Source organism: Euphorbia lathyris, chromosome 9 (genome assembly GCF_963576675.1).
Source record: "Euphorbia lathyris chromosome 9, ddEupLath1.1, whole genome shotgun sequence".
Lineage (NCBI taxonomy): Eukaryota > Viridiplantae > Streptophyta > Magnoliopsida > Malpighiales > Euphorbiaceae > Euphorbia > Euphorbia lathyris.
In genome coordinates, this window is record NC_088918.1 from 21,043,627 (window position 1) to 21,068,450 (window position 24,824).

The 24,824-nt window shown below is 37.4% G+C and overlaps 1 protein-coding gene across 1 annotated transcript; it reads right to left on the minus strand.

Annotated features, from left to right (window-relative positions):
* Positions 1–9,879: 9,879 nt before the first annotated feature.
* LOC136206026 (E3 ubiquitin-protein ligase ATL6-like) lies at positions 9,880–11,279 on the minus strand. Its single transcript, XM_065996922.1, has one exon. The coding sequence runs from the start codon at positions 11,095–11,097 to the stop codon at positions 9,979–9,981; it is 1,119 nt and encodes a 372-aa protein (XP_065852994.1). The 5' UTR covers positions 11,098–11,279; the 3' UTR covers positions 9,880–9,978.
* Positions 11,280–24,824: the final 13,545 nt, after the last annotated feature.

Genomic DNA, 24,824 nt, shown 5'->3' on the forward strand with positions numbered 1-24,824 from the left:
TAACTCTAACCGTCCTCATTGCTGTGAAGAAATCAGCAAAGGTCGTATTCAGGCTGCAGTTTATGTCAAAAAGAGCAAAAATCGCCGCCCACAGCTCATTGGCAACGAAACAATTAACGAATAAGTGGGATTCTGATTCATCCCCATTTTTGCACAGCTCACATCTCTGAGCCAAGTGAAATCCAGACTTCTGAAGCTGATATTGCAGCGCCAATTTCCCATGTATTAATTTCCAGCAAGTGGCTGAGCGATTGGGGGGGGGACGAACGGGTTCCAGACAAATCTGTTCCAAGTGACTTGAGTTCCCGGGGTATGGTTGTCATAGTACATCTTGGCCGTGAGTTTGCCTAAATCCGAAGGTTCCCAAATGCAGGAATCAGAGTCATTTATCGCGACTTGGCTGACAGTATTTCGAATACCCGCAGACAGAAAATCCAAGTTAACCCATGATCCATTAGTTCTGAAGTTGTGGATAGGTTCGTAAAGACCGATTTGAATCTTTGCTGGAATATTCAATTGATCAGCAATGGTCGGAACCACCCATCTGTCAACCCAAAAGTTAAAGTCTGATCCTTCACTGATCCACCAAACAGAATCCTGTCTAATTTCAGCAAAGTTAATTCTTAGAGAGGACCAAATAGAAGAATTTGCAATGTATTTCTTTGCTGCTCCAGAGGCTCCAAGGAACCGTAGGCGGAGCAAGTTGATTATGAAACTCTGACCCTGGATCAATTCCCAACTGAATTTGGCCAGGAGAGCCGAGTTAAAAAGTCTGTAATCCTTGACTCCTAAGCCACCATTGATCATCTGCTTACAGCAAATTCTCCACGGGATCGTAATGAGCTTCCTTCGGTCTTTGTCTCCTGTCCAAAGAAAATTGCGGATAGCCTTGTTAATCCTTGAGATTAGAGCTTCAGGCCAGCGATAAATGAGAAAGGAATGAACCAAACCCTGAACCTGCCAAGAAATTTATCAATCAATGGATTTAGATATCGAGCTCTCGGGGCCTCCTGAGAGAGCGGAACACCCAGATAGTTGAAGGGGAGATCTGCTTGTGTAATGTTCAGTATAGCTGATAGCCTATTTCTGCGCCTCACAGGAATAAAATTGCCGAATAAGACTTGAGACTTGTTCCAATTGACAGCCTGGCCAGAGTAAGTTTCATACATACTGAAGATATCCCTAATACATTTCATGTTTTTTGTTGAAGCATAGACAAAGAGCATCATATCATCAGCATACAGCAGGTGAGAAGGAAACCCAGTTGTGCCAGTGTATCTCATAGGATCTAATCTGCCTTCATCCACTAATTTTGAAATCCATCTTCCAAGAAAATCCTCAGCAAGCCTAAATAAAGTAGAAGAAAGCGGGTCCCCTTGCCTGACACCGTAGGAGCAACTAAAATAGCCTTCGATTCCACCTCCAAGAGCAATGGAAATCCTAGCAGATCTCAGAATTTCCAGAATCCAATTTCTAAAAGTCAGAGAGAAACCAAAGGATTCAAGGACTGCCAGCAGGAAGTTCCAGTCGAGAGTTTCGAAGGCCTTTTTTATGTCAATCTTCAGAGCCATGTTACCCCCAAAGCACTTATTTTTAAGCAGGTTTACTCCCTCAGAAGCCGCAGCAATGCAGTGATGAATGTTTCTGCCTGCTATGAAACCAAACTGATTGTCAGAAATAATTTTAGAAGCAATTGGAGCAAGTCTGTCAGCGATAATTTTCGAAATAATCTTATAACTGAAGTTTCCCATTGCCACAGGTCGAAACTGATGGATTTCATTTGCTCCTTCAACCTTGGGAATGAGCGCTATGATGCTCGAGTTCATCCCAGGAAGCATGTAACCAGAATCAAAAAAACTGAAAACCGTCTGGCAAACATCGTGGTTAACAATATCCCAGAAGTGCTGATAAAATAGCCCTCCAAATCCGTCAGGCCTAGGCGAACTATCTTTGCTCATATTGAAAATCGCTTTCCGAATCTCTTCTCTAGTTGGTTGCTGAGTTAGGAGATCATTATCAGTGTTAGTCACACTATGGGGGATGACTGAGCTGATGTCTTTAAAATTAGCTTGTCGTAAGCTGCTCGTGAAAAGAGATTCATAGTAATTGACCACATATTGGGCAATGACTTGCTCATCTTTGACAATCAAGTTGTCAATTAGAAGGCTATCTAGGGAGGACTGAACCTTTCTAATCTTGGCAGATTTGTGAAAGAAATTGGAGTTACGATCCCCAGCTGCAAGCCATTTTTCCCTGCTCTTGTCTCTGAGGAGAAGCTCTTGTCTGTATAATTGTAAATCGAGATCTTGCTGAGCTTCAAGCTCCTGAGAATAGTGAGAGTCACTTAGTCCCTCTCTAGAAATTAAGCTTTGGATTTCCTCCAGTTTAGCCATTGCAGCACTGATATTGCTATCCACAGCTCCAAATACCTCCTTGTTCCATGTTCTGATTTTAGGCCTAAGAGTCTTAAGCTTATGACAAAGCAATTGAGCAGGCGGAAGAGATATGTTACTTGTAGTCTAGTGATTCAACACAATCTTGTGAAGAGAGCTATCTGTAGTCCACATCGAAAGGAATCTGAATCTATTTTTTCTGATGGCACTAGAGGCGCAGGAGAGAAGGATGGGACTGTGGTCAGATTTGCTGCGAGGGAAAACTGCACAGCTTAATTTATCCCAGCCGTCAATGAAATTGTCATTAACCAGGACCCTATCTAGTTTGCACTCCACGTGATCAGCCCTTCTTCTTCCATTCGACCAGGTGAATTGTAGGCCAGTGCTTTCAATTTCAGTAAGCTCACCATTTCGAATGAATTCTCTAAAATCCCTGCAGCTGCTTTCGGATGGGCTTCTACCAGTTTTCTCGTTTGCTCCGGTAACTGCATTAAAATCTCCCAGCACAATCTTCTTTTCACAATTATCAACAGAAAGAAGAGAGTCCCAGAGATCTCCTGCCAGCATTGTTATTGCCATAAACAAAGGAAATTTGGTAATTGGCATGAGTAAGGCTGTATTTCATCGTGACATGCTGATCGTGATTGACAATTATAGAGCAGCGATTCAGACTGCCAATTTTGCAAAAAATCCATAAAGAATTGAGATCATTGCGTGTTACCAACTACAAGCCAGTAGATTTCCAGAACAAGCTAGGAATCCTATCAAAATCCACCATAAGTTCAGATAAGCAAAGAAGATCCAGTTGATTGGTTCTACAAAGTAGTTTGAGGGCTCTCTGAGTTCCAAGGTTCAAAATCCCCCTGCAATTCCAGTACAGGATGTTCATATGAGTTTAATTGGGGGCCGGACTCTCCCTGTGAGTCTCGAATGAATGTTTTTGCGCTTTGATTTCTTGCGATTTGTGATCCAGTCACTACTCTCAGCCGCATAGTCTGCAACTATACTTAAATCCCTGTTATGTGTTCTGATCATGTGCTGTGTCCACTCAGGGGATTCAGTAAGAAAGTTTACCTCCTTCGGAAGCCCAGGCGATATCCGAAATCCCAGATGCTCTGTTTCTGATTCCTCTCTTCTGTCATCTTCACTGCGATATCCCCAGGCATCGCCTTCATCTTCTTTGTTTAATTCGGAGCTGTGCAACACTAGCTGCAAGTTGCCTTCAGTATTCTTACACTTCTCTAACGGTTCTTCTGCACAATTCAGATCCTTCTCTTCCTCATTTGTTTTCCCATTGCTGTTCATTTCAGCAGGCTGAGTTCTTTGCCAGGTCATGTTTCTCGATTGCTTAAGAGTCTTGTTCGAATGTGTCTGCTGTTTCGATACTGTAGTGTTTTTTCGACAGTTTGCTGATGAATGCCCAATTGCATGGCAGGCTCCACATAACATGGGTAGATTCTCGTATTCTAAGAAAACCCATTGCTTTTGATTATCTGTGTCAACTCTTAGCCTATCTTGAATTTCCCCATTCAGTTCCACATCAATGAGCACTCTGGCATAATGCCCAAATTCCCCATTGATCGTGTTATTGTCAAACCTAATTGGAACACCAACAACTCTAGCAATACTAGCAATAATCCTGGTATCCCAGAATTCCCAAGGCAAGTTATAGAATCTTACCCAGACTTGCACAGACGTGGATTTGTGAGGGTCGGGGTTGAATCCAGGAGTCCAAGGCGAGAATCTGATGATCCCAGGCTTTAGAGAAATCGCCCCATGTCCCCAGATGGATTGAATGGCTCTCTCATCAGGCATAACAATCTGGTAGAATCCCTTCCCTAGAGAAATCATCTTCCAGTCCAGGTTTCTCTTCCATATCTGATTCAGCTTCTATTTGAGCTCAGCATGTCTCCACGGTTTTTCACCTTTGCTCAGTGAAACTCGTCCAATAACTGAATGCTGTACCGCTTTGATTCTCTCCTCATAGATCACTTGAGGAATTTTGACTGCCTTAAATCCCCCCTCTTCCGAGACCATTGGAGCTGATGGCGCAGGAATCGTTGTTGTTGGCGTCGGCGATGGAACAGGGATTGCCGTTGAAGGTGTGGATTTCTTCAAAACATCAGCAAAAGAGCTTTTAGCAGATACACGGTTAACATCAGCGTTGAATTTACTGTAAGAGGATCTGTCAAACAAATGGGCAATTGCAAAGGAGGCAAGATCACCGGCGGCCGGCGGCGGAGGAGCCATAGCTATGGCTCTCTAGGTCATCACCTTCTGACTACTCACGTCCACAGATAATTAAAAATTAATCGTGTAAGAGTTTGAAATTGATACTACCTACTAATACCCTATCTATTACCATGTCTCGGTTGGATTTGTGTTAGATATTTTTAAATGTAAAGTTGTGAATCCCAATTCAAACGGATCTATATGAACATACCTATCTATAGAAGATATTTCGAACTCGTGAAAGCTCATAAATAAATAATGCAAATCTCCCAAAACTTTCTTTAATAATATTGAAAATCCCGAAAATGAAGAAGTGATTCTAAGCATGGTTGTCAAAACCGGACCGGTCAAAGAACCGAAAAAGACAAAGGGTTAAGGGTTTGAGGTTTAACCGGTATTAAAAAATTATATGAAAATTATAATTCTATTCATATTTAATCTTATAACATAGTATAATATTAACTATATTCATCAAAGTTATACTAATAATATTTATTTAATATCATAACAAATAAATATAAAAATTAAAAAAATATATATTTAAAATTAATAGTGATTATTTTTATTAATAACTAACATGTAAATATGTTAATAGGATATGTATTTTATAATTCAACTTCAATCTTAATTTATTAGATTTTTAAAATTTATTTGTATATATTTAAAATTTAATACTAATTAAATTTCTTCAAAAAAAATATTAATTAAACTTTTTTAATATTGAGAAAATAAAATAATGTTTTAATGATATTTATCTAAATAGAAAAATAATACTAAATCATATTTTAATTATTTAACTTGTAACATTATTATTTATTCTTAAATAGTTAATTATAAACATAAGTGAAATGGTAGTCTAGTGGTGAGTATTAAAGTCTACATGCTAAAGGTCTAAGGTTCGAATCCTATTGTTGTTAAAATTTATATATTTTTTTTAAGTAAACATGTCTAAAATCAAATCGGATCAAACCTCATAATCGGCACTGGGTCAACCGGTTTGTGGTTGAACCGAGCGGTTTGAACCGTTTTAAACGGTTTTTAAAGATTTAATAACCGGACCACCTCCGACCCGAAACTGTGACCGGTTCTGGTTGAACCGGCTGGCCCGGTCCGAGTTTGATAACCTTGATTCTAAGTAACGGAATTGATTAGTTGCCTAAGGCCTTGTTTGATAACTGAAAAAAGCACTTAAATTAATATATTCAACACTTAAATTAAATAAGTGTGTTTGATAACCACTTTTTATAAACCATTTAAATTATTAAATTAAGTTAAATTTCACTTAAAAGGATAAGTAAAAAATTTTAACTTAAAATTTGTGCTTAACACGGTAAGCTATAGGTAGTTGATTGTTCTTCAACCAATTTACTATCCTACCCTACAATTAAACGTGTTCCACTTTCCTTTTCCTAATTTTTTTTTTATATAGTTTCATTTCATTTGAGTTTATAATATTTTGTCCATTTTTTTTAGAATGATTGGATAAATATTAAAGGATAAAATTATATATATATATAAGGGTAAATAATTTATTAGTCCCTATTTGTTTACGTAACATGCCGTTTAGTCATTCTATTTTAAAAAACACATTATAAAGTACATATATTTTGTCAATATTAACAATTTGGTCCATTTGTTTATTTTCTTTTAGATTTTTAACCGAACATATCTCAGCTTTCAGGACAACCATATTATTAATATGTTATTTTCCGTCTATCTGTTTATGCCAAATATAACGGTTAAAAGTCTAAAAAATAGATAGAAGGACCAAAGAGTTAACAATAACAAAAGATAGGGATCTTATAATATGTTTCTCAAAATAGGAGGATTAAACAGTATGTTAGGTAAAAGATAGAGGACCAATAAATTATTTACCCTATATATAAAAGGATAAAGTTGTCCAATTTAGTATTTTATATTTTCTCGTATTAAAGTTATCAAACAGATTGATAATATTCAGCACTTAATTTTCAATATAAACCAAACAGTTTGACAGATTAACACTTTCAGCTTTTATAATGTTCAGCACTTAAAATTCAGCATTTAATTTTTCAGCACTTAATTTTCAGTTTTATCAAACAGCACCTAACTCTTAGCTTAGGCAATAAGTGAGGGAAAAATATTTGTCATATTGTAATATTCTCAAAGAATAAGGAAAATATTTTTCCGATTTTCCAGTGTTTGTTTGGGCAGGAAAATAAGTATTTATCATATTGTAGTATTCTCAAAGGATAAACTATCATACTATCCTTTCCAATTTCACAAGTCCACAAATCATTTTAGATATTATATTTCCAACTTGCTTCATATTTCTCATTTCGCATGCATAAGGTTTTTAATTATTTATTTTATTTTTTATAATTTGTTTTTAATAATAATGTGATTGAGATATGTATAAAATATTTAGTTAGTCCTTTAAACTTACTTTTTTTTTTTTTTTACAATCGAGTGATCAATTGATTACATTTTATATAAATTTAGAGGGCTAACTGAATATTTTATCAAGTTAAAAGGGCTATTTGGATAAATTCATGATTAAGCCTTATATAACACATTACATAAAAAATAATAATTGAAGTCAGCAACTTAAAATAGTGTTTACACAATTTTGATGCAATCAATGTGGAGTACAATGGTAAAGAGAATTAATAATAAAAGGTTAATTATTATTAAAAATCCATAAAATTAATTAGATATTTGATGTATAAAATATAGAAGTTTAAGCTCATTTAAATGTGTTTTTTCTATTTGTATCATAATGATATTTAAATCACTACCCCCTTTCCATATAAAATTGAGCTAAAAAAGGACATGAACTATATTGAGTAAGAAGTTCCTTGTTGTCATGATATAATGTACTGATGTGGAGGAAATGTTATCATCTACTACAATTAAAATGTTATAAACACTTCATTATTACTTACATGATTATCTCTTTCTAAATTCTCTATAGCTAGTTTTATTATAAATGCAAAAAATGAGAAAAAAAATATATTTCATTCTTCTAGAACAATTAGTCCTTATATATCGGTTTTTATAACAACGATTACGTATTAGATTCTTATGCAACCTACATTTAGTAGTAATTTTCAGCTGATTACTAAAAGTCTCCCTCAAGTCGAAGTCGCGAATAGAGTCGAAAACGATGACGGAGAGTTGGGAAGCAAACACTAGACGGAGGCTTGATAAGAATGTCAGCTACTTGATCCTCAATTGGAATGAATAAAACGTGTATAATATTTTCTCGTGAATAAAGTAATAGTCAAGCTTAATGTGCTTAGTGCGTGCATGACAAATCAGATTAACTGTAAGGTAGATGCCACCCATATTGTCACACTAGAGTTGAACAGGGCGGGGAATGGAAAAACGAAGCTCTTACAGAAGTGAGTGAAGACAAAGCAACTCAGTCGTGGCATTAGTCATTGCATTATATTCACTTTTAGTGGATGATCGAGCCATGGTTGGTTGCTTACGAATGTGCCAAAAGATCAGACTTTTTCCAAGATAAATACAAAAGGCACATGTGGATTGGCGATCATCAGGGAAGCCACCCCAATCACTTTTGTGTAACAGTGAATTGTCGTGATAGGTGCAATGGAGAACAAAATGCCAAGATTCTTAGTATCATGAATATAACGAAGAATTTGTTTAACCCAGTTCCAATGTTCATCACTAGAATAATGTAAACATTGACATAATTTGTTCACAACAAATGTAATATCCGGGCGAATGAGGGTGAGATATTGTAATGCACAAAGTGTGCTTCTATACAAATAATGTGGGAGATAATTGAGGGATAAGTGCCTATTATAAGGATGTCATCAACATGACATAAAATGAAAATTTTATCTGTGCTGGTGTGTTTAATGAAGAGAGAGTTGTCTGTACCAGATATCCAAGGTGTGGAAAAAGATCTTAAGACGAGTGAATCATTCGCGAGGTCAGGAGACACACATGATCTGGTTTATCAGACTTTGAAACCTTGTAGTTGTTTCATGTAGATGGTTTTTGTCAAATACCCGTGTAGAAATGCATTGGAAACATCTAATTGATTGATAAACCAATTATGTGTTGCTGCAAGTGCAAAAATGACACGAATGATGGTAGGTTTCACCACGGGACTGAAAGTTTGCAAGCCCCAAAAGCGTGAAATATGCTACTGAGCTTCACTGAAAATGCAAGAGCCTTATAGTATAGTCTTTTAAAGTCACTGATTGTTAGAGGGATAGAAAAAGAGCCGTTGAATTTATTACGAGATGTCAACTTATGTCTATAATGTATCCAAGAAAATTTTAAAGAGAATATGCAGTGCAAGAACTGATTTATGTATATGTATGATATATTATGTATCAATTTTTTCTATTTAAATAGCAGGTGCAAGACCAAAACATGGTGTAAAAAACCGAAAGCTCTTCTTTCCTTTAAATTTCTCCCAGATACATGACGTACATACCCGGCTCAACATTCTTGGAAAACAATTGAATCGAGGGTTTGGTTCAAAGGGGAATTGGCACTTCAATCTTGTAAACTAAACGAGACCGAAATTGGAAAAAGACATACGAACAGAAAGGAATAACCAATCGATGAAGGAAGATGAAACCATTCTGTTTCAATATGAGTGCAGAACTACCAACTCTATTAGAGAGTAGAATTACTAACTATTACACAAATTACCAACATCAATCGAAAGGATCCCCTCGCAAAGCTCACACTGGATGAATAAGCGCACTAAGTGGAAGGCTAACTCACAACCGAGAAGAAAGATAGATTCAGTCCTTACAGATTTTGAGTCACTCACTTCAAGAGTAAAATCATTGTAGTCATTGCCAAATTGTTGAGGAAGCCTCGTGCAACCAATCGAGCCTTATACTACCGTCCACCTTATGTTTCGTTTGAAACAACCACCGATATGTGATTACATTTTGATAGGAAGGGCGAAGTACCATTCACTTATTATTGTCTTATAAGGCTTTAATTTATCGGACATTGCATGGCGCCAGGCATTATGTTGTCCATGGTTGCCCTTAAACCCAAAAAATTTCCACGAGAGTGAACAGTTGATGCTCGTAACTTCATTTGATGCTCGTAACCATTCAAACCAAATAGAAATTGCAACAGTTTGTCACTCTCACATTGCTCTACTTTATCACTTTTTTTTTTAATGAAATATTTACTAATTATTTGAACAAAATAGAATTCCATCTCTATTGAACTTTTGACCTCTTCTATTAAGGATGTCATATTATACAGCGTGTGGAAAAAAAAAATTGATTGAATATTAAAAATACAAAAAAGAAAAAAAAAATGGTAGTGTATAAACATTTTTCACATATTATTAAAAAAAAAAAAAAACTTAAACCGGAGGACGGCTCGGGTCAACATCTTGTCCAACCGGCCGAGACGAAGTTCCTTCTCCGGCGCTGGCAGCCACTCTAGGCGACCTAATAGAGGACGACGCTCTAGTCAAAAACGACGACGCTCTTGCAAAAAACGGCGTTGACATATTTAAACCCCACCGGTCCGATTTGGTTCCTAATTGATCTCGGTCAATCTTTTTCTTCCCCCGGCTACTTCCACCATCGTTTCCGGTTTTATTCCCTTTCCTTGAACTCTGATCCCTAGTGAAAACCACCATGCTCATCGTCCGTTGCAGTTCCCGGTTCATTATCTGCTTCCGAACCGCAACCGGTAATCTCAAAGTGAACCGGTCAGTACTCTCACCCGGTTGAACCAAAGAATGACCCGTCGAGTGTGATCTCGGAAACTTACGTGGCCTACCAGATCTCGATCCACGTGTACGGTTCCTGTTCAGAATTTTATCCACACTTACAACCTCAGGCTCCGCCGCTGCATTTTCCACGTTCACCTCCACTTCCGGCTGTGATAAGTCCTCTACGCCGCCGTTTTGAGCTTCGATGTCCGACTCCATGGTTGGCTGAGCGGGTTGAACAATCGGGTCATCGGGTTGAGGCGTTAAATTAGCCCGGCAAACCGGACACGTGGTGTGAGAAACTAACCAAGCATCAATACACTCAGGATGAAACACGTGATCACATTTAGGTATTAAACGCAGCGTTTCATCATCTTCAAATTCGCATAAACAAACAGCGCATTCCAACGCGCCTTTTCCTATCTTAAGCCCTTTCACCTCGGAGTAAACCAGAGTCGGAAAAGTATCAATCACGGCAGCATCAAGACCACGCGCCACCGTACCACGTCGAGAACGCGCTGCGGTTGTCGGATTCACGCTGGCTCCGTTTCCGGTAGTTGAGCAGTGACGTATGTAAATTGAAAAGAATCCCATGAAAAAAAGCGCGGCGATTAACACGACGATGATGATCGCCATGGAAGGAGTAACACGAGCGTAGCCGTAAGGATCTGTTTGGTCGGCCGGAGACGTTTGAGCTACGGCGGCGAAGGGAGATCCGAGGAGGAGAAACATGGATATAGAGACGATCTTATGTTTATCCATGGTGAATTGAATTGAAATTGAACTGAATTGGATTGAAATTGAGAGTGGAAGTGTGAAAAGTAATTTGGGGGTTTATGGTGCGGCGCGGTGGCTAAGAAGCGCCGGAGGAGGAGGGAGAGGGCATGAGATGTGAGTGAAGCTGAGAGGAGAAGGAGGTGGTGGTATATAAATGAGAGAAAGGAGGTGGAGAGTGGGGGAATGGCGTGAGAATCAAACCATAGACTTTTCGGACAGAGAAAAGAGAGAGGGGGGAAGTGGGGCCCACTGGGGAAGAGGGTTTTTCTATGGTGTTTCGTGTCCTGGAGTGATGATAATTATGGTCAAATATTGTGAGCCACGTGGCATTTTTATTTTCCATAAAGAAGGTTCGATTATTTAAGTAATTTTTATTAGCTGCTTTCAGAAAAAAAAAAGTAATTTTTATTAGCTATAATAAAATCAATAATTTAGTTAATTAGTAATAATACTGTCAGATTATAATTACTTTTGGTGTTTGATTGAACCTTAAAAACTTAACTGTAGTAACAGTTTTATAATAGGGCTAATTACAAATCTAGCCCAATTAAAATTTTCCATTTACATATCTAACACACTTTACTTCAATATCACCAAATTAGACACTTTTATCCACTTTGGACAAGAATATCCATATTTCTATTCGATCCATTCTTCTTCTTCTTTCTTCTTCGATCGAATCTTCTTCTTCGTTCGATTCTTCTTCTTCTTCTTTCTTCTTCGATTGGTTCTTCTTCTTCTTCTTCTTCTTCTTCTGTTCATGTTCTTCAATTTCTGATACCAATCGTTAGTGATTATTGAAGTATTATGTTCAATTTCCCGTAGAAATGGTATGTTTTTAGCTTATATACATGTTTTTCTTGCTAGTCTTGCCTCTTTCTTCATCTGTAATGATATTGTTTCAATTTCCTCTATTTTCCACCATTTTCCGTCAATTTCCTCCATTGTTGTCGCATTTATGATGAATTTGTCGCATTTCGTCACAAATGTGACACCACTTCACAAATGCAACAATCGTTGTCGCATTTTGTCGCAAATGCGACAACTCATGTCGCATTTTGTCGCAAATGCGACAACAGCTGTCGCATCTCGTCGCAAATGCGACAACCGTTGTCGCATTTGCGACGAATTCGTCACAAATGCAACATCACAGCAGTTCAATTGTTAGATTTTTTTTCTTTCTTATTTTTTAAGATTTCCTTCCTAATCCTCTTCCGCAAACACTAGTTCTTCAAAGGTTGAACGAAACAAAATCTCTTCTCTCTATAAACCACCGTCTTTTCGCCCGTTTGGGATGACGAGAAAGACGTTCAGAATCTTAGAAAGAAGATGAATTGAAATAAGGGTATTCTTGTCCAAAGTGGATGAAAGTGTCTAATTTGGTGATATTGAAGCAATGTGGGTTAGATATGTAAATGGACCCTTTTAGTTGGGCTAGATTTGTAATTAGCCCTTTATAATGCTGTAACTTATCACATCATGATCCGTACAAACTGATTTAATGTATGTAAAATTGAAAAATTATATAAGTGTATCTTTTTAATTTACTATTATCATAAATGCTAAATTATATTATATACAACATGTGTTATATGTTGAATAAAACATTTAACTTGGTTTATAAATTTGTCTTTTCTAATATTAGAAACATATATCCTGATTTTGGTTGTTTTATTTTTTTTTTAAGACTTGGAAAATACACCTTTTGCATTTAATTTATTTTTTTTGTGACCAAGTTATCAATTAATTACATTTTATGCAAGTTCAGGAGATTAACTGAATATTTTATGCAAGTTCAGGGAGTTATCCGGATAATTTGAAAGTTCAGAAGACCAACCTTTTAAACAAATTCAGTGGGCAAATGACCATAGCAAGACTACTTTTGGTGTTTGATTGAGCCTTAAAAACTTAATTGTAGTAACAGTTTTATAATGCTGTAATTTATCACATCATGATCCGTACAAAATGATTTAATGTAGGTCTAATACATTACCAGCTCCCTGAACTTGTCCAAAATAGTAGATTGGTTCCCTGAACTCCAGCTCCCTAAACTTGTTTATTTCGTATCACCAGCTCTTTAAACTTGTCCATAAAAGTATATTAGCTCCCTGAACTTTGCAAGTATCTCATCAACACCATAAACTTGCTTATTCTGTAACAACTAAATACAAAAACTTATTAAACCTAAATTCTAAAAGTACGTCTTCATCTATTCGAGGGGTAATTTTTCGCTTCTCCTACCTTTCAACCTATTATAAGAGTTAGTATTGCAGGTTTGAGAGGTTGAATGGATGAGAATTGAGAGTTAGTATTATGGTTTTTATATTTAGTTGTTACAGAATAAGCAAGTTTGGGGAGTTGGTGAGACACTTGCAAAGTTAAGGGAGCTAATCTACTTTTATGGACAAGTTTATGGGGCTGGTGATACGAAAGAAGAAAGTTTAGGGAGCTGGTGAGACACTTGCAAAATTCAGGAAGCCAGACTACTATTTTAGACAAGTTCAGAGAGTTGTTGATGTATTAGGCCTTTAATGTAGGTAAAATTGAAAAATTAGATAAGTACATCTTTTTAATTTACTACTATTATTATAACAAGAATTTTCACATGCACCTTAATGAGCATGTGAATTTGCTAATTTACCGTTAGATCTAGGCTTATTAAATATAAGTCTCGGGATGCTTTGAATCTCCATCTTAGATTTAATAAGCCTAGATCTAACAGAGAATGAGCAAATTCACATGCTCATTAAGGTGCATGTGAAAATTCCTGATAATCAATTTTGATCACATGCACTTTAATGAGCATCTAGATCTAATGATGAATGAACAATACATGCTCATTAAGGTGCATGTGATCAAGATTGATTATTATAAATACTAAATTATATTATATACAACATGTGTAAAAATGTATTTATATGTTGGAATAAGGAAACATTAGATATTCCATAAAAAAAACATTAGATATTTTTTTTTTGAAGGGAACATTAGATATTATTAATAATGTATTTACATACTCTTAATTAATGAAGTATTTTAATAAATAAAACATTTAATTTATTCAATATTTATTAATTTTAAACTATAATAAATATAGGTACATTAGAAAAGTGATAGTTGTTTATATTAAAAGATGAGTTGTGTCTTAGGGGAAAGTTATTGTCTTATATGGAGCATGGGGACATTTTCTTTGCCATTATCTGTCACCAAGTTTGGAAATGGAGAAACGAGGAGATTTTTGATAATAAAGTTGTGCTTTTGCCTAACTTAGCTGAGCGCTTCTTGAAGAAACTCTCCTCTATTATTGATAGTTTCAAAGGTGAGTCCCTTGCCAGATCTTTCCAGAGTAGTGATGTCCACTTTGTGAGTTGGAGCAGGCCGAGAGAGGGGGTTGTGAAGCTGAATACTGATGGATCCTGCCTCAGTAATGGTAAGATTGCTGCCGGAGGTGTTCTTAGGGATGCGGGAGGCGCCTGGCTTTCTGGGTTTACCCAGAATTTGGGTTTGGGTTCTTCCTTCTTTGCGGAGCTCTGCGACATTCTCTCTGGAATCCAGCTGGCGATTAGGCTGGGTGTTAAGAGGCTTTCTGTGGAGTCTGATAACTTGGAGGCCATCAATATGATTTTGGGTAATCATGCCATGGGTCTTCATAGCCGCAACCTTATTAAAGCTATTAAGAGGTTTAGCTCCTCATTTGAAATCCTTGAGTTCAGCCACATTTTCCGGGAACAGAACCGTGTTGCAGATCACTTGGCGGCGGCTGGCCATGAGGGGGTGTTAGGTGTTTCTACTCTTACCGTTCCCCCTATCGCTCCTTCTCCTCTTCTTTTAGAGGATAGGATTGGGGTTAGCTTTCCTAGGCGAATCCCGGTGTAGTTACTTTTGTTTCGTTTGCTTTCCTTTCCTTTTCTACAAAAAAAAAAAAAAAAAGAGATGAGTTGTGTATATTTTATGAGATATGGAAAATAATTATTTTGTATATATTCATGATACCTAGAGAATATTAAAAATAAGTATTAAATTTAAAAATATTAATTAATAATTTTAAATTAAATATTTATACTTTTAGAACAAGTAATTTTTTAAGCTAAATTTTTAAAAATTGCATTATCAAATAAGTTAAAAATAAATAGATAATTAAAATATTAATTTTAAGTGTTGATTGGAGGTCGGACTTCATATGTCGTACGTGTTGCCATTGGAGCGTGTAGTGAACGTGCTACAAGTGGGTGCAAATCATTATGCGACATGTGGCATAACGTGGTAAGAGGTGCATCTCTCTTGTAAGTGGGGCGAGCAAGCCACGCGCCTCTTTTTCATTCTCCGTTTGTCTTGAAATATTTTTTCAATCAAGAATTCTGGGGTCTCTAGTCACATTGGTGGAGTCCATTTATCCATACAACGAATAGAAATTAGGGTTTCGGTTTCATATAACTCTATCAAGACTATAATTTGCTTAATTCCGAATCAGAATATCCTAATCTCAAAAACACAATCTCAACTGCAATTCCAGTGTCGTTTTCATGAAAACAAACCCGAAACGTTCGTGAAAAACAATTTTGATGCACAAAATTAAAACATTATTTATAATTCTTTTCATGCATCCAAAAAAATCATTTTAATCACAAGAACATATTATCACAGACGTATACATAATCAAGCGGCTCTAATACCATTGAAAGGATTACAACAAATATAATCTGAATATAATAATCGGTTCACATTTTATTTCTTATAGCGCATCAACTGTTTGGATTGAGTGTAACAGAAGAATAAACTACGATCGTATATTACTAACCACGAATCAACAACCTTAAAACTCATTGGGAGAAGAGACTATTTAATCCACATCATTTATGTACATCCGTTATAGAGAGACTATTTAATCCATGCCAAATTTCTAAGCATTTTGATATAAACGTATATCAAAATTAATTAAAAAAAATTAGAATACATTAAACTTTTTTTAAAATTTTTACATATTAAGTTTTTTTATTAACATTTTTTATTAACAGTTCAATTAGTAAAATCATTTATAAAAAAAGCTGAATGTATGAAAATTGAAAATTTTAAAATTAATATGCCTATATGAGATTAGAAAAATTATGGACTCAATAAAAATAACAAAGATTTAAATAAATATAATTTAGATATGTGACAAAATTATGATTTACGTTTATGTGACAAAATTGTACTTAAAAAATAAAAAATTTATGTGACAAAATTGACTAATAACCAGCCAAATGTGACAAACAAATAGGTCATTATTGCCCTACTAGATTTTGACAAATTTCAAATTTTATGAAATCATGCCATTAATAACCCTATGCATTTCAATTCAACATCATAGTGCTGCCAAACTTTTAGCTTAAGAAAGTTTAGAATTTAATGCATTTATTATTAGGACTATAATTTTCCTGTTATATCATGATTAAGTAAATAATACTATATATAATTTATTGGAGGTTCCAATTTCATACCATTAAAAAAGAAAAAATAATAAAAAAAATTCAAATTCTAAATGCAATAGATAATCCAGAGATGAAAAGAAAATACAAATAATAAATGTATATTTTATTAAATTTGTCCCAAAAAAAAAAGTTTGATTGTCGCTCTGAATTTATATGAATTTATATAGTGACTTCTTAGCTCCCTAAACTTGCTTAAAGTATCATAATTAAGTCTTTTAATATATAAAAACACATAAAAATATACAAAATATAAAGTTAATTTGTTTTAAAAACTTAAAATCACGAATTAGATCTTTACCTTTTAAGTTTTGATTTTTTTTTTATGAATTTAGACAAGTTGTAATATATATCGCTTTAAACAAGTTTAAGGGCTAATAGGTCACTTAAACAAATTCAGATAACTAATACGTTATTTTAAGCAAATTGAGAGAACTAATGAAAGACCATATAAATTTAAAAGGTCAATCAAACTTTTTAGACAAGTTCAGAAGATTTTGATATATCAAACCTAAAAAAAAAAATTGAGAAATGCATATTTTTAATTGTGCGTTTCATTTTACGTGTAGTTGATCCTTTTATAAAAAAGCTAAATTTAAAATAAATTAAAGTTAAAAATTTAAATCTCACTAAATTAAAGATTGAGGTTAAAAAGTCAAAATTTGAATAAATGAAGAGGCTATTTATAAATATAAGAATTTAATGGAGGTCCATTCTGAATTATGGTTAGTTGAAGTTTCAAGCATAAAGTCCAAAGTCCAAATAATCACGTGTAGTGTAGTTCAGCTAACTATTTATTTATTATACTTTAATTAATTGATAGCCATCTTCCTACTTCCTACACCATTAAAATTCTCCATTTTTTTTATTTGTTTTATACTTTAATTTAATTATTTAATTATACCTACGTATAGATATGATGACTGGTGGTGAATTCTCGATCGGTATTCTTCCCTGCGGGGGCACCGTTGGGATCGGCGAGGGGAAGCTCCGATGCCAAAGTGAGTATAAAGTAATAGAATAAACTGTAAGCACAAAGTAGGGTTTAGGAGAGCGTGAATGTGTATCTCAATAGCTTGGGATGCAAGCTATTTATAGTCATATAGTTGTAACCATTGGTAACCAGAAAGTCTCCATTAATGCTCCATTAATGACGGTTACTGATCTCATTCAAGTATGACCGTTAGCTCATTAATGGGTTATTAGTTGCTTTTATCGGGAATCGGCTCAGCCGTTCTGGGGCGGATCGAGATGACATGGCGGGTCTCCCGTAGGTTTGACTACGGATAGCGTGTGGAGGAATCTATGTGATCCGCCAACTTGGTAGCTTACCTGATACGCCATAGTTTTCCCGATTGCCGTGATACGCGGTCGTTTTGGTCAATTTCCCTTTTAGTCCCGTAAATAATATTAGGATGTTATCAGAAGCCCCCCCGAAGTGACACTAAAATCCTTTAGGGCTTTTAGACTTCCTGGTGTGCCGTCAAGAGGCGTCTCATTAATGGTTCCTCTGTCCTAGGCCATCCACCGAGTGACAGGTGTCCAGGGCACACCGCTCGAGGTAAGTGGCGCCTTTTGACAAAACACCTTCTATCTCTCTCTTCCAATTCACTTCATCATTTGCTCAAGCTTTTTCGATTCTTACCTGCGTTTTTTCCAGAGCTCTCCCTGTGTCAAGAACTTTTGAAGCCTTCGATTTTTCATATAAGTGGATCTTTTTGTTCTATTTGCTTTTGCTGTCATCTTTGATTTTATGAGTTCATCTTCCGGCTCCACTACCGAGCTCTTTAATTTAACCACTTCCTCTAAGTATTCGCTCAGTTTAACTTCTTCTGAAAGTACAAATTCCTCCGAGAGTACTCCGAGTTGTGATTCGTCGGGATTAAATAATACTGCGAGGGAGAGTAGGAATCATCGTTTTAGGTTTATAGAAACCCAAAATTCTTCCGTCACGGTTGCCCCTGTTGCTCCGGTGATAAACTCTAGAACTGCTTCGGGGATGGAGGCTTCTTCTTCAACCTCAACTAGGAAAAAAGGCCTCGTGCAGAGATCACTTCCTCTCGCATGAGTCCCACGGATCTTGCCAATTTGGCGGATCGTTATCCGTGGATGAAGGACTATGAGATCATCTTGGCGGATGCTCATCAGCGACCCGCCTGTCCCCCTAGAGGATTTATTTCTGTGTATAGAAGCCATGTTGAAAGGGGCTTTCGTCTTCCTCTTCCCTGAGTGATAAGAGATATTCTCGACTTCTTTGGGATTGCAGTCTACCAGCTGCATCCGAACAGCTGGTTGGACATGGCATTAGATTGCTTTTTAGCTTCCAATCTCGGGGTAACCCTTGCTCCCCGAGTCTTCCGATCCCTCCATAAACCTTCAAGGTGTCAAAGCGAATCTTTCATAATCTTTGTTAAGTTTAGAGGCTATTTGCCATTTAGTGATAAAATGTCGAACGTTCATCTCTGGGATGAAAAGTTCTTCTTCGTCAAAGTGAAGGAGGGCGAATCCCTGGGCTTCCTAATGAACTGGAACTACAAGCCTCAACATCTGGCTGGTGACTTGCTTCTGTTGATCGATATGGAGGAAAAGGTGGTGAACCTCATGAAGAGCGTCAAAACTGATTTCTGGACATACACCGATGCTTTAGAATTTATGATAAGCGATATTCCCTTAGTCCATCGAGTGGGGGCTGAGATCACTTACGTGAAGTTTACCCAACTTGATGAAGGTACCTTTGTTCTTTCCTTGAACCTTGATTATTTTGTTGTCCCCTTGTCAGGGAATTATCTGAGGCAAGTCGCGCCCTTGTAGAGAGGCGTAAGAAGCAGAAGGAGATGGAGGCACAAAAGAATGTGCAAGTGGCGAATCCCAGCAAGCGGGATGAGAAACGCCCCCTAGAAGGTGCTGTGATCCCCCCCAAGCAAGAAGACAAGGGCGGCTGCTGTTGGCGGAGAGAAGTTGCTGGCGAATGCTTCAAGGGCTGGAAAGCCCAGAATAGATTGGTTTGGCCTCAACCAAGAACAGGTATGGCTTCTATAACTTTCTTTACTCTCTGGCTATAGACTTTAATCTTTGCTTCTTCCGTGTAGGTGGTCAAACCTGACTTGGGGAAGTACTGGTTCTCCAAGTATGGTGTTAGAGGGTCTCTTGGAAACGAAGTGGTCATAAATGACCTGGACGAAGCCATCGGCTAGCTTGGAGAAGTACAAGAGAATCAAACCAAGTTCTCCGGATCCGCCCATGCCAAGATGGGAAAAAGTGATCTTCTTTCGGTAAGTTTTACTTTTCTTACTTTACATTTTTGGATGAAAGAGTGATCTACATGAGGGAGACTTTGTTTCTGAATGGTCTTCTTGCTTTGTCAGGCGTATGCTCATATGCACGCAATGGAGGCGGATCTTCTCTATAGAGTCACCGATAAAGCTACCATCAAAAGGCTGGTGAATGAAGTGGCTGTTGTTAGTGCAAATGCTGCTGCCACCATTGCGCTTAATAAAAGCAAGGATGATGAGATCCGCGAGCTGAAGGAGAAGATGGCGGAAGATGCCAAGGACCATAAAGCTGCTTTGTTAAATATGGAGATTATGGCAGGTAGCCGTGCTTATTATTATGGTGAGCGGATCATGACCTATGTTAGACTCGCCTACCCAGAGATTGATTTTGTGGATCTAGAGGACGTGGTCCTCGAGGTTGAAGATGCTATCAGATGTGATAAGGTGCTGAATCCCCGTGACTTTATTCGTGATCAAGTCAGGAAAGAGCTGAAAGGATCGGATGAGGAAAGGAAGCCGGTTGTCAACCTCGAAGCGGATGATCTTAACGAGGTATCCAAAAAGGCGGGTGACAAGGCAAATGCAGCAGAGATTGATTGCGCGGCTCCTCAAGCGGGGATCATCGATACGGAAAGTGAGGTTCCTTTGAAGGATGCGTCTTTTGAGAAGGACCCCAAAAAGGATGATGTTGTAAATATTTAGCTTATTGTAACTAAGTACAATTACTTTTGTTGAATCCTTTTGCCCATAAATTTTACTTTATGCTTTATATCTTTCAGCAAGTAAATTTCTTGGACTTAGGACTTATTTTGCTAGTTCAAGGTAGGTGGCCAACCATACCTCGGAGTGTGAGCCTTTTTGAAGACTTGAAGCTTTTATTCCTTTTGAGGAAGTTAAGCTGCCCTAGACGATCGATTGTTTCCTATCTTTGAGGTGAATCGATCTGCCACTAGGTCTTGATACTCTTCTTTGAGAAGAATATTTGAGGATGTAAAGATTTCACATCTGAGAAATTTTTAATCCATCTCTAACGGCGGTTAGTCACTTCCTATCTTTGAGGTATATTGATCCGCCATCCGAGTTTGATTGTTCTCCTATCTTTGAGGAGAAGGTAGATATGCTATGACGGCATTGCTCTACCATGGGAATGCTTTTGTTGCCTCCCCTTTTTGAATCTGGAATATTTATATTTCTGCAAAAAGATACTTAAGAAGAAAATTGCAAATGAAAATTTCTCTTTATTAAATGGTGATTCACCTTATTACAACAACTGGGTCTTTTACGTGAGCCTAATTAAAAACTTTAATAAGAAAAACCACATGGGATAAAACCTTACTAAAGGAAAAAGAGTACTCAAGACCTTGATTACACTTTACTACCTGATGAAGTACTTGCGGAGGTTCTAGATGTTCCACGTTCGTGGTAGTGTGTTCCCCTCTATGTCCTGAATCTTGAATGTGGCGGTGTTAGACGAGGTGCCGCGGCCTAATCTCCCGGGCGGACCGGGGGGTGGACACCTCATGGCGACGTAAGAGGTGATTGGCGCCGAAAGCAACCAATCGTGGAATCAAGCTGCTCGGCAGGACCGGAGCTCGGAGTATGGAAGAGTCGCCACCCACGAATGGGAAAATGAACACCGATCCCTTGCGGGAGACCGGTGAGGGTTCGGGAAACTTAGGTACGAGCCGAGAAGGCTAGCTCCTTTCCGGAGAAAGGCTACTAGGCACCCCGACATCGCCCGGTTATGAACCACCGGCCTCCTACTCAGCGTGTTAGGCGATAACGGACTAATCGCATATTTCTTTAAGTTTAAAATTCATTTGAAACCTTTTTTTTCTCGTTTTGAAAACCGTTTTGAGCATATATTATTGAAAAGCCACTTTGGTAAAGAATCACCCATTTACATCAGTTCAAAATACATAGGAGAGAGAGGGGGGAGAAGAAAGAATTGATTTGTTTACAATGTGACTTATGCTTCGCATTTACATACTAACTTTAAGCTACACTCACTTCCCAAAAACGAGTTTATTTACATGGTTCGTACCTTAATCGCCGTTGGAACGATTTAGGTACATTTCAAAACCCCGTTGATTTACATGGTCATCTACTCGAATCGCCGTTGGAACGACTCGAGCGTTTGAAGACGTGGAAAAAAGGATTTTAATTCAAAAGCGTGGTTAGGCATACAAGTCAATTTTATTTTGTACAAATCATTTAAGAAAACAATTCAAAACTTCATTATTTACAATAAAAAAACGATTTTAATTACAAGGTTCGCTTAACCCGTCGTTGGAACGAATTAAGGTTTTAAAACATGATATATTGGAAACGATTTAAAGATGTCAAAAAACGTTATTTACACTTTGAGAACATCTAGAAAGGCTTTAATTTAAACCAACCAATTAAACTCTCTTTTTTGTGATTTATTTTCCCCTTTTTTCACTCAATTAATCCTTACTTTAATATGATAACAACAAATAATAAATTGAATCTCAAACTCACCCAATCAAAACATTTTCCCAAATAATATATATACATATAAGAATTTTGAGAAGAAAAGGAGAAATATATATATATATACATGTACATGTGTACTAAAATAGATGATTAATACCCATTAAAATATCATAGAGAAAATAATATACATTAATAAGTGAAAATAGTGATGAAAATACTTATCAAGTATAATGAATTCTATTTCTAATCAAAAACAAGAAAATGAATAAGGTTCATGGATAAGAAATTAATATTTGATCCCCCCAAAATAATATAGAAAATAATCCCCAAAGATTCCCCAAAACACTCAAATATATCAAGTTTAAGTGAAATAAAAAGAAAAAACTATATATATATATATACATATACTTTATTAAATCCAATTAATGAAAGATAATTTATAAACACATTAAATAACAATATGTACAAAGTGTTTAAAAATAATTTGAAAGTAAACATTACATAAATATACATATATGTACAAAGGATCAAAAGCTTAAAAGTTAAGAAAGAGGGACCCAAACAGCATTTTTTACATTCCGGCAGATTTACCGACAGAAAATCCGTCGGTAAACAGCAATCAGTGACAGAAAACGGCAAATTACAGCAGCACTCCAAAACTTTCCAGATTCGTTCAAAAGGTTTAAATTAAGTCTAATTCAATCGTTTTGGATCTCCGAACTACCAAAAATGGATCATAGTCTATAACGGAGTTTCCTAAAATGACGTTTTCATTTTAAAACGTTACTCGAAAATATCTTTTCAAAAACTTATAATTACAACGTTTTTAATACCCGAACTACCTTTTAATCAGATCACAGTTCGTATTGGGATATTAAAACGAGGTTTTTGATTTAAAAACTAAACCGAACGTTTATCTAATAAGAGACGAAAATTAAATAAACACGCGAAATTAACTAAAACGTGATAAAATAAATGAATAACTAAATAAATAAAACGGTGACATAAAAATAAATAAATAAAAGAAATAAATTAAATAAAATAAAACGAGTCTAGTCCTCGGATAATACCTCAAGTTCGGTATTGACGGTTGACGTCGGTTGATTCCACGAATCGGGCTTTTCCGATGTTTTTGTGTTTTTGGTAAAATTTTAACTCTTAGGAAATTTGGAATTTTTAGAAAAAAAAATGTTTTTTCCAAAAAAATAAATTTTCTCTCTAAAAATGTTTAGATTGAGAAAATCCTCCCAAAAGTCCCTCTTGAATGCATGGGGATCCGTGCCTTATATAGGCAAACGGATCCCCGGAACTTTGGGCGACGCCCGAAGAAAATTGGGCGTCGCCCAAAGTCAGTTGGGCGAACGCCCAAGCTAGTTGGGCGAACGCCCAACTTATGTTGGGCGGACGCCCAACATTAGTTAGGCGAACGCCCAACATGGTTGGGCGAACGCCCAACTATTATTGGGCGTACGCCCAACTTCAGTTGGGCGCGCGCCCAACCAGCGTTGGGCGCTCGCGCCCAATTGACGTTGGGCTTTCGCCCGACAATCTTCGGGCGTCCGCCCAACGTCGCTGGGCGCTCGTCCAGCGGCTGCCGGGCGCGTCCGCCCAACGGCCGTCGGGCGTGCGCCCGCGCTGTCGGGCGTGCGCGCCCCACGATCGTCGAGCGCGCGCTCTGCGCTGCCGAGCATGCGCGCCCAACGGACGTCGAGTGTGCGCCCCGCGCTGCCGGGCGCGCATCCAACTGTTGTCGGACACGCGTCGGTCGCCGCTAGGCGCTTGCACCACGTCGCTGAGCACTCGCGAGTCGTCCACTTGACGACCGCGACTCACATTAATTTTTCTTTTCTTATTAAATATTTTTGTTTAAAAACTTCCGGAATCAACCGTTTCGACCGTCTTGTTTACAGGTTTTCGTCACAGGTCCTCCGACTCGGTGTCTACAGTTGCCCCTACTTTCCTATTTTGACAGTGATGTGTGTGTTTTGAAAACGTTTTTGGCTAACGCAACACATGCAATGTAAAACATATAAAAGTAAGAGACACGTAAAGAGTAGGAGGAAGAATACCTGACCTTTGCGCTGCGCATTCCGGCGTCGTTCTCGATTCTTTCCGTCCTTGCCTTTGAATCGGCTACCGGTGGATGTTCTTCTTACGGACCCTAGCCTAAGTTGAATGCGGGTAAAAATGGCTCAAAAGCAACCTTGGTGCACGACCGTGAGTAAAATGGCTCAAAAGCGACCCTAGTCTACGACTGTGGGTAAGGTGGCTCAAAAGCGACCCCGGTCTACGACCGTGGGCAAAATGGCTCAAAAGCGACCCGAGTCTACGACTGTGGGTAAAATGGCTCAAAAGCAACCCTGGTTCACGACCGCGGGTAAAATGGCTCAAAAGCGACCCCGGTTCACGACCGGGGTAAAGTGGCTCAAAAGCAACCCTGGTCCACGACCGCGAGTAAAATGGCTCAAAAGCGACCATAGTCTACGACTGTGGGTAAAATGGCTCAAAAGCAACC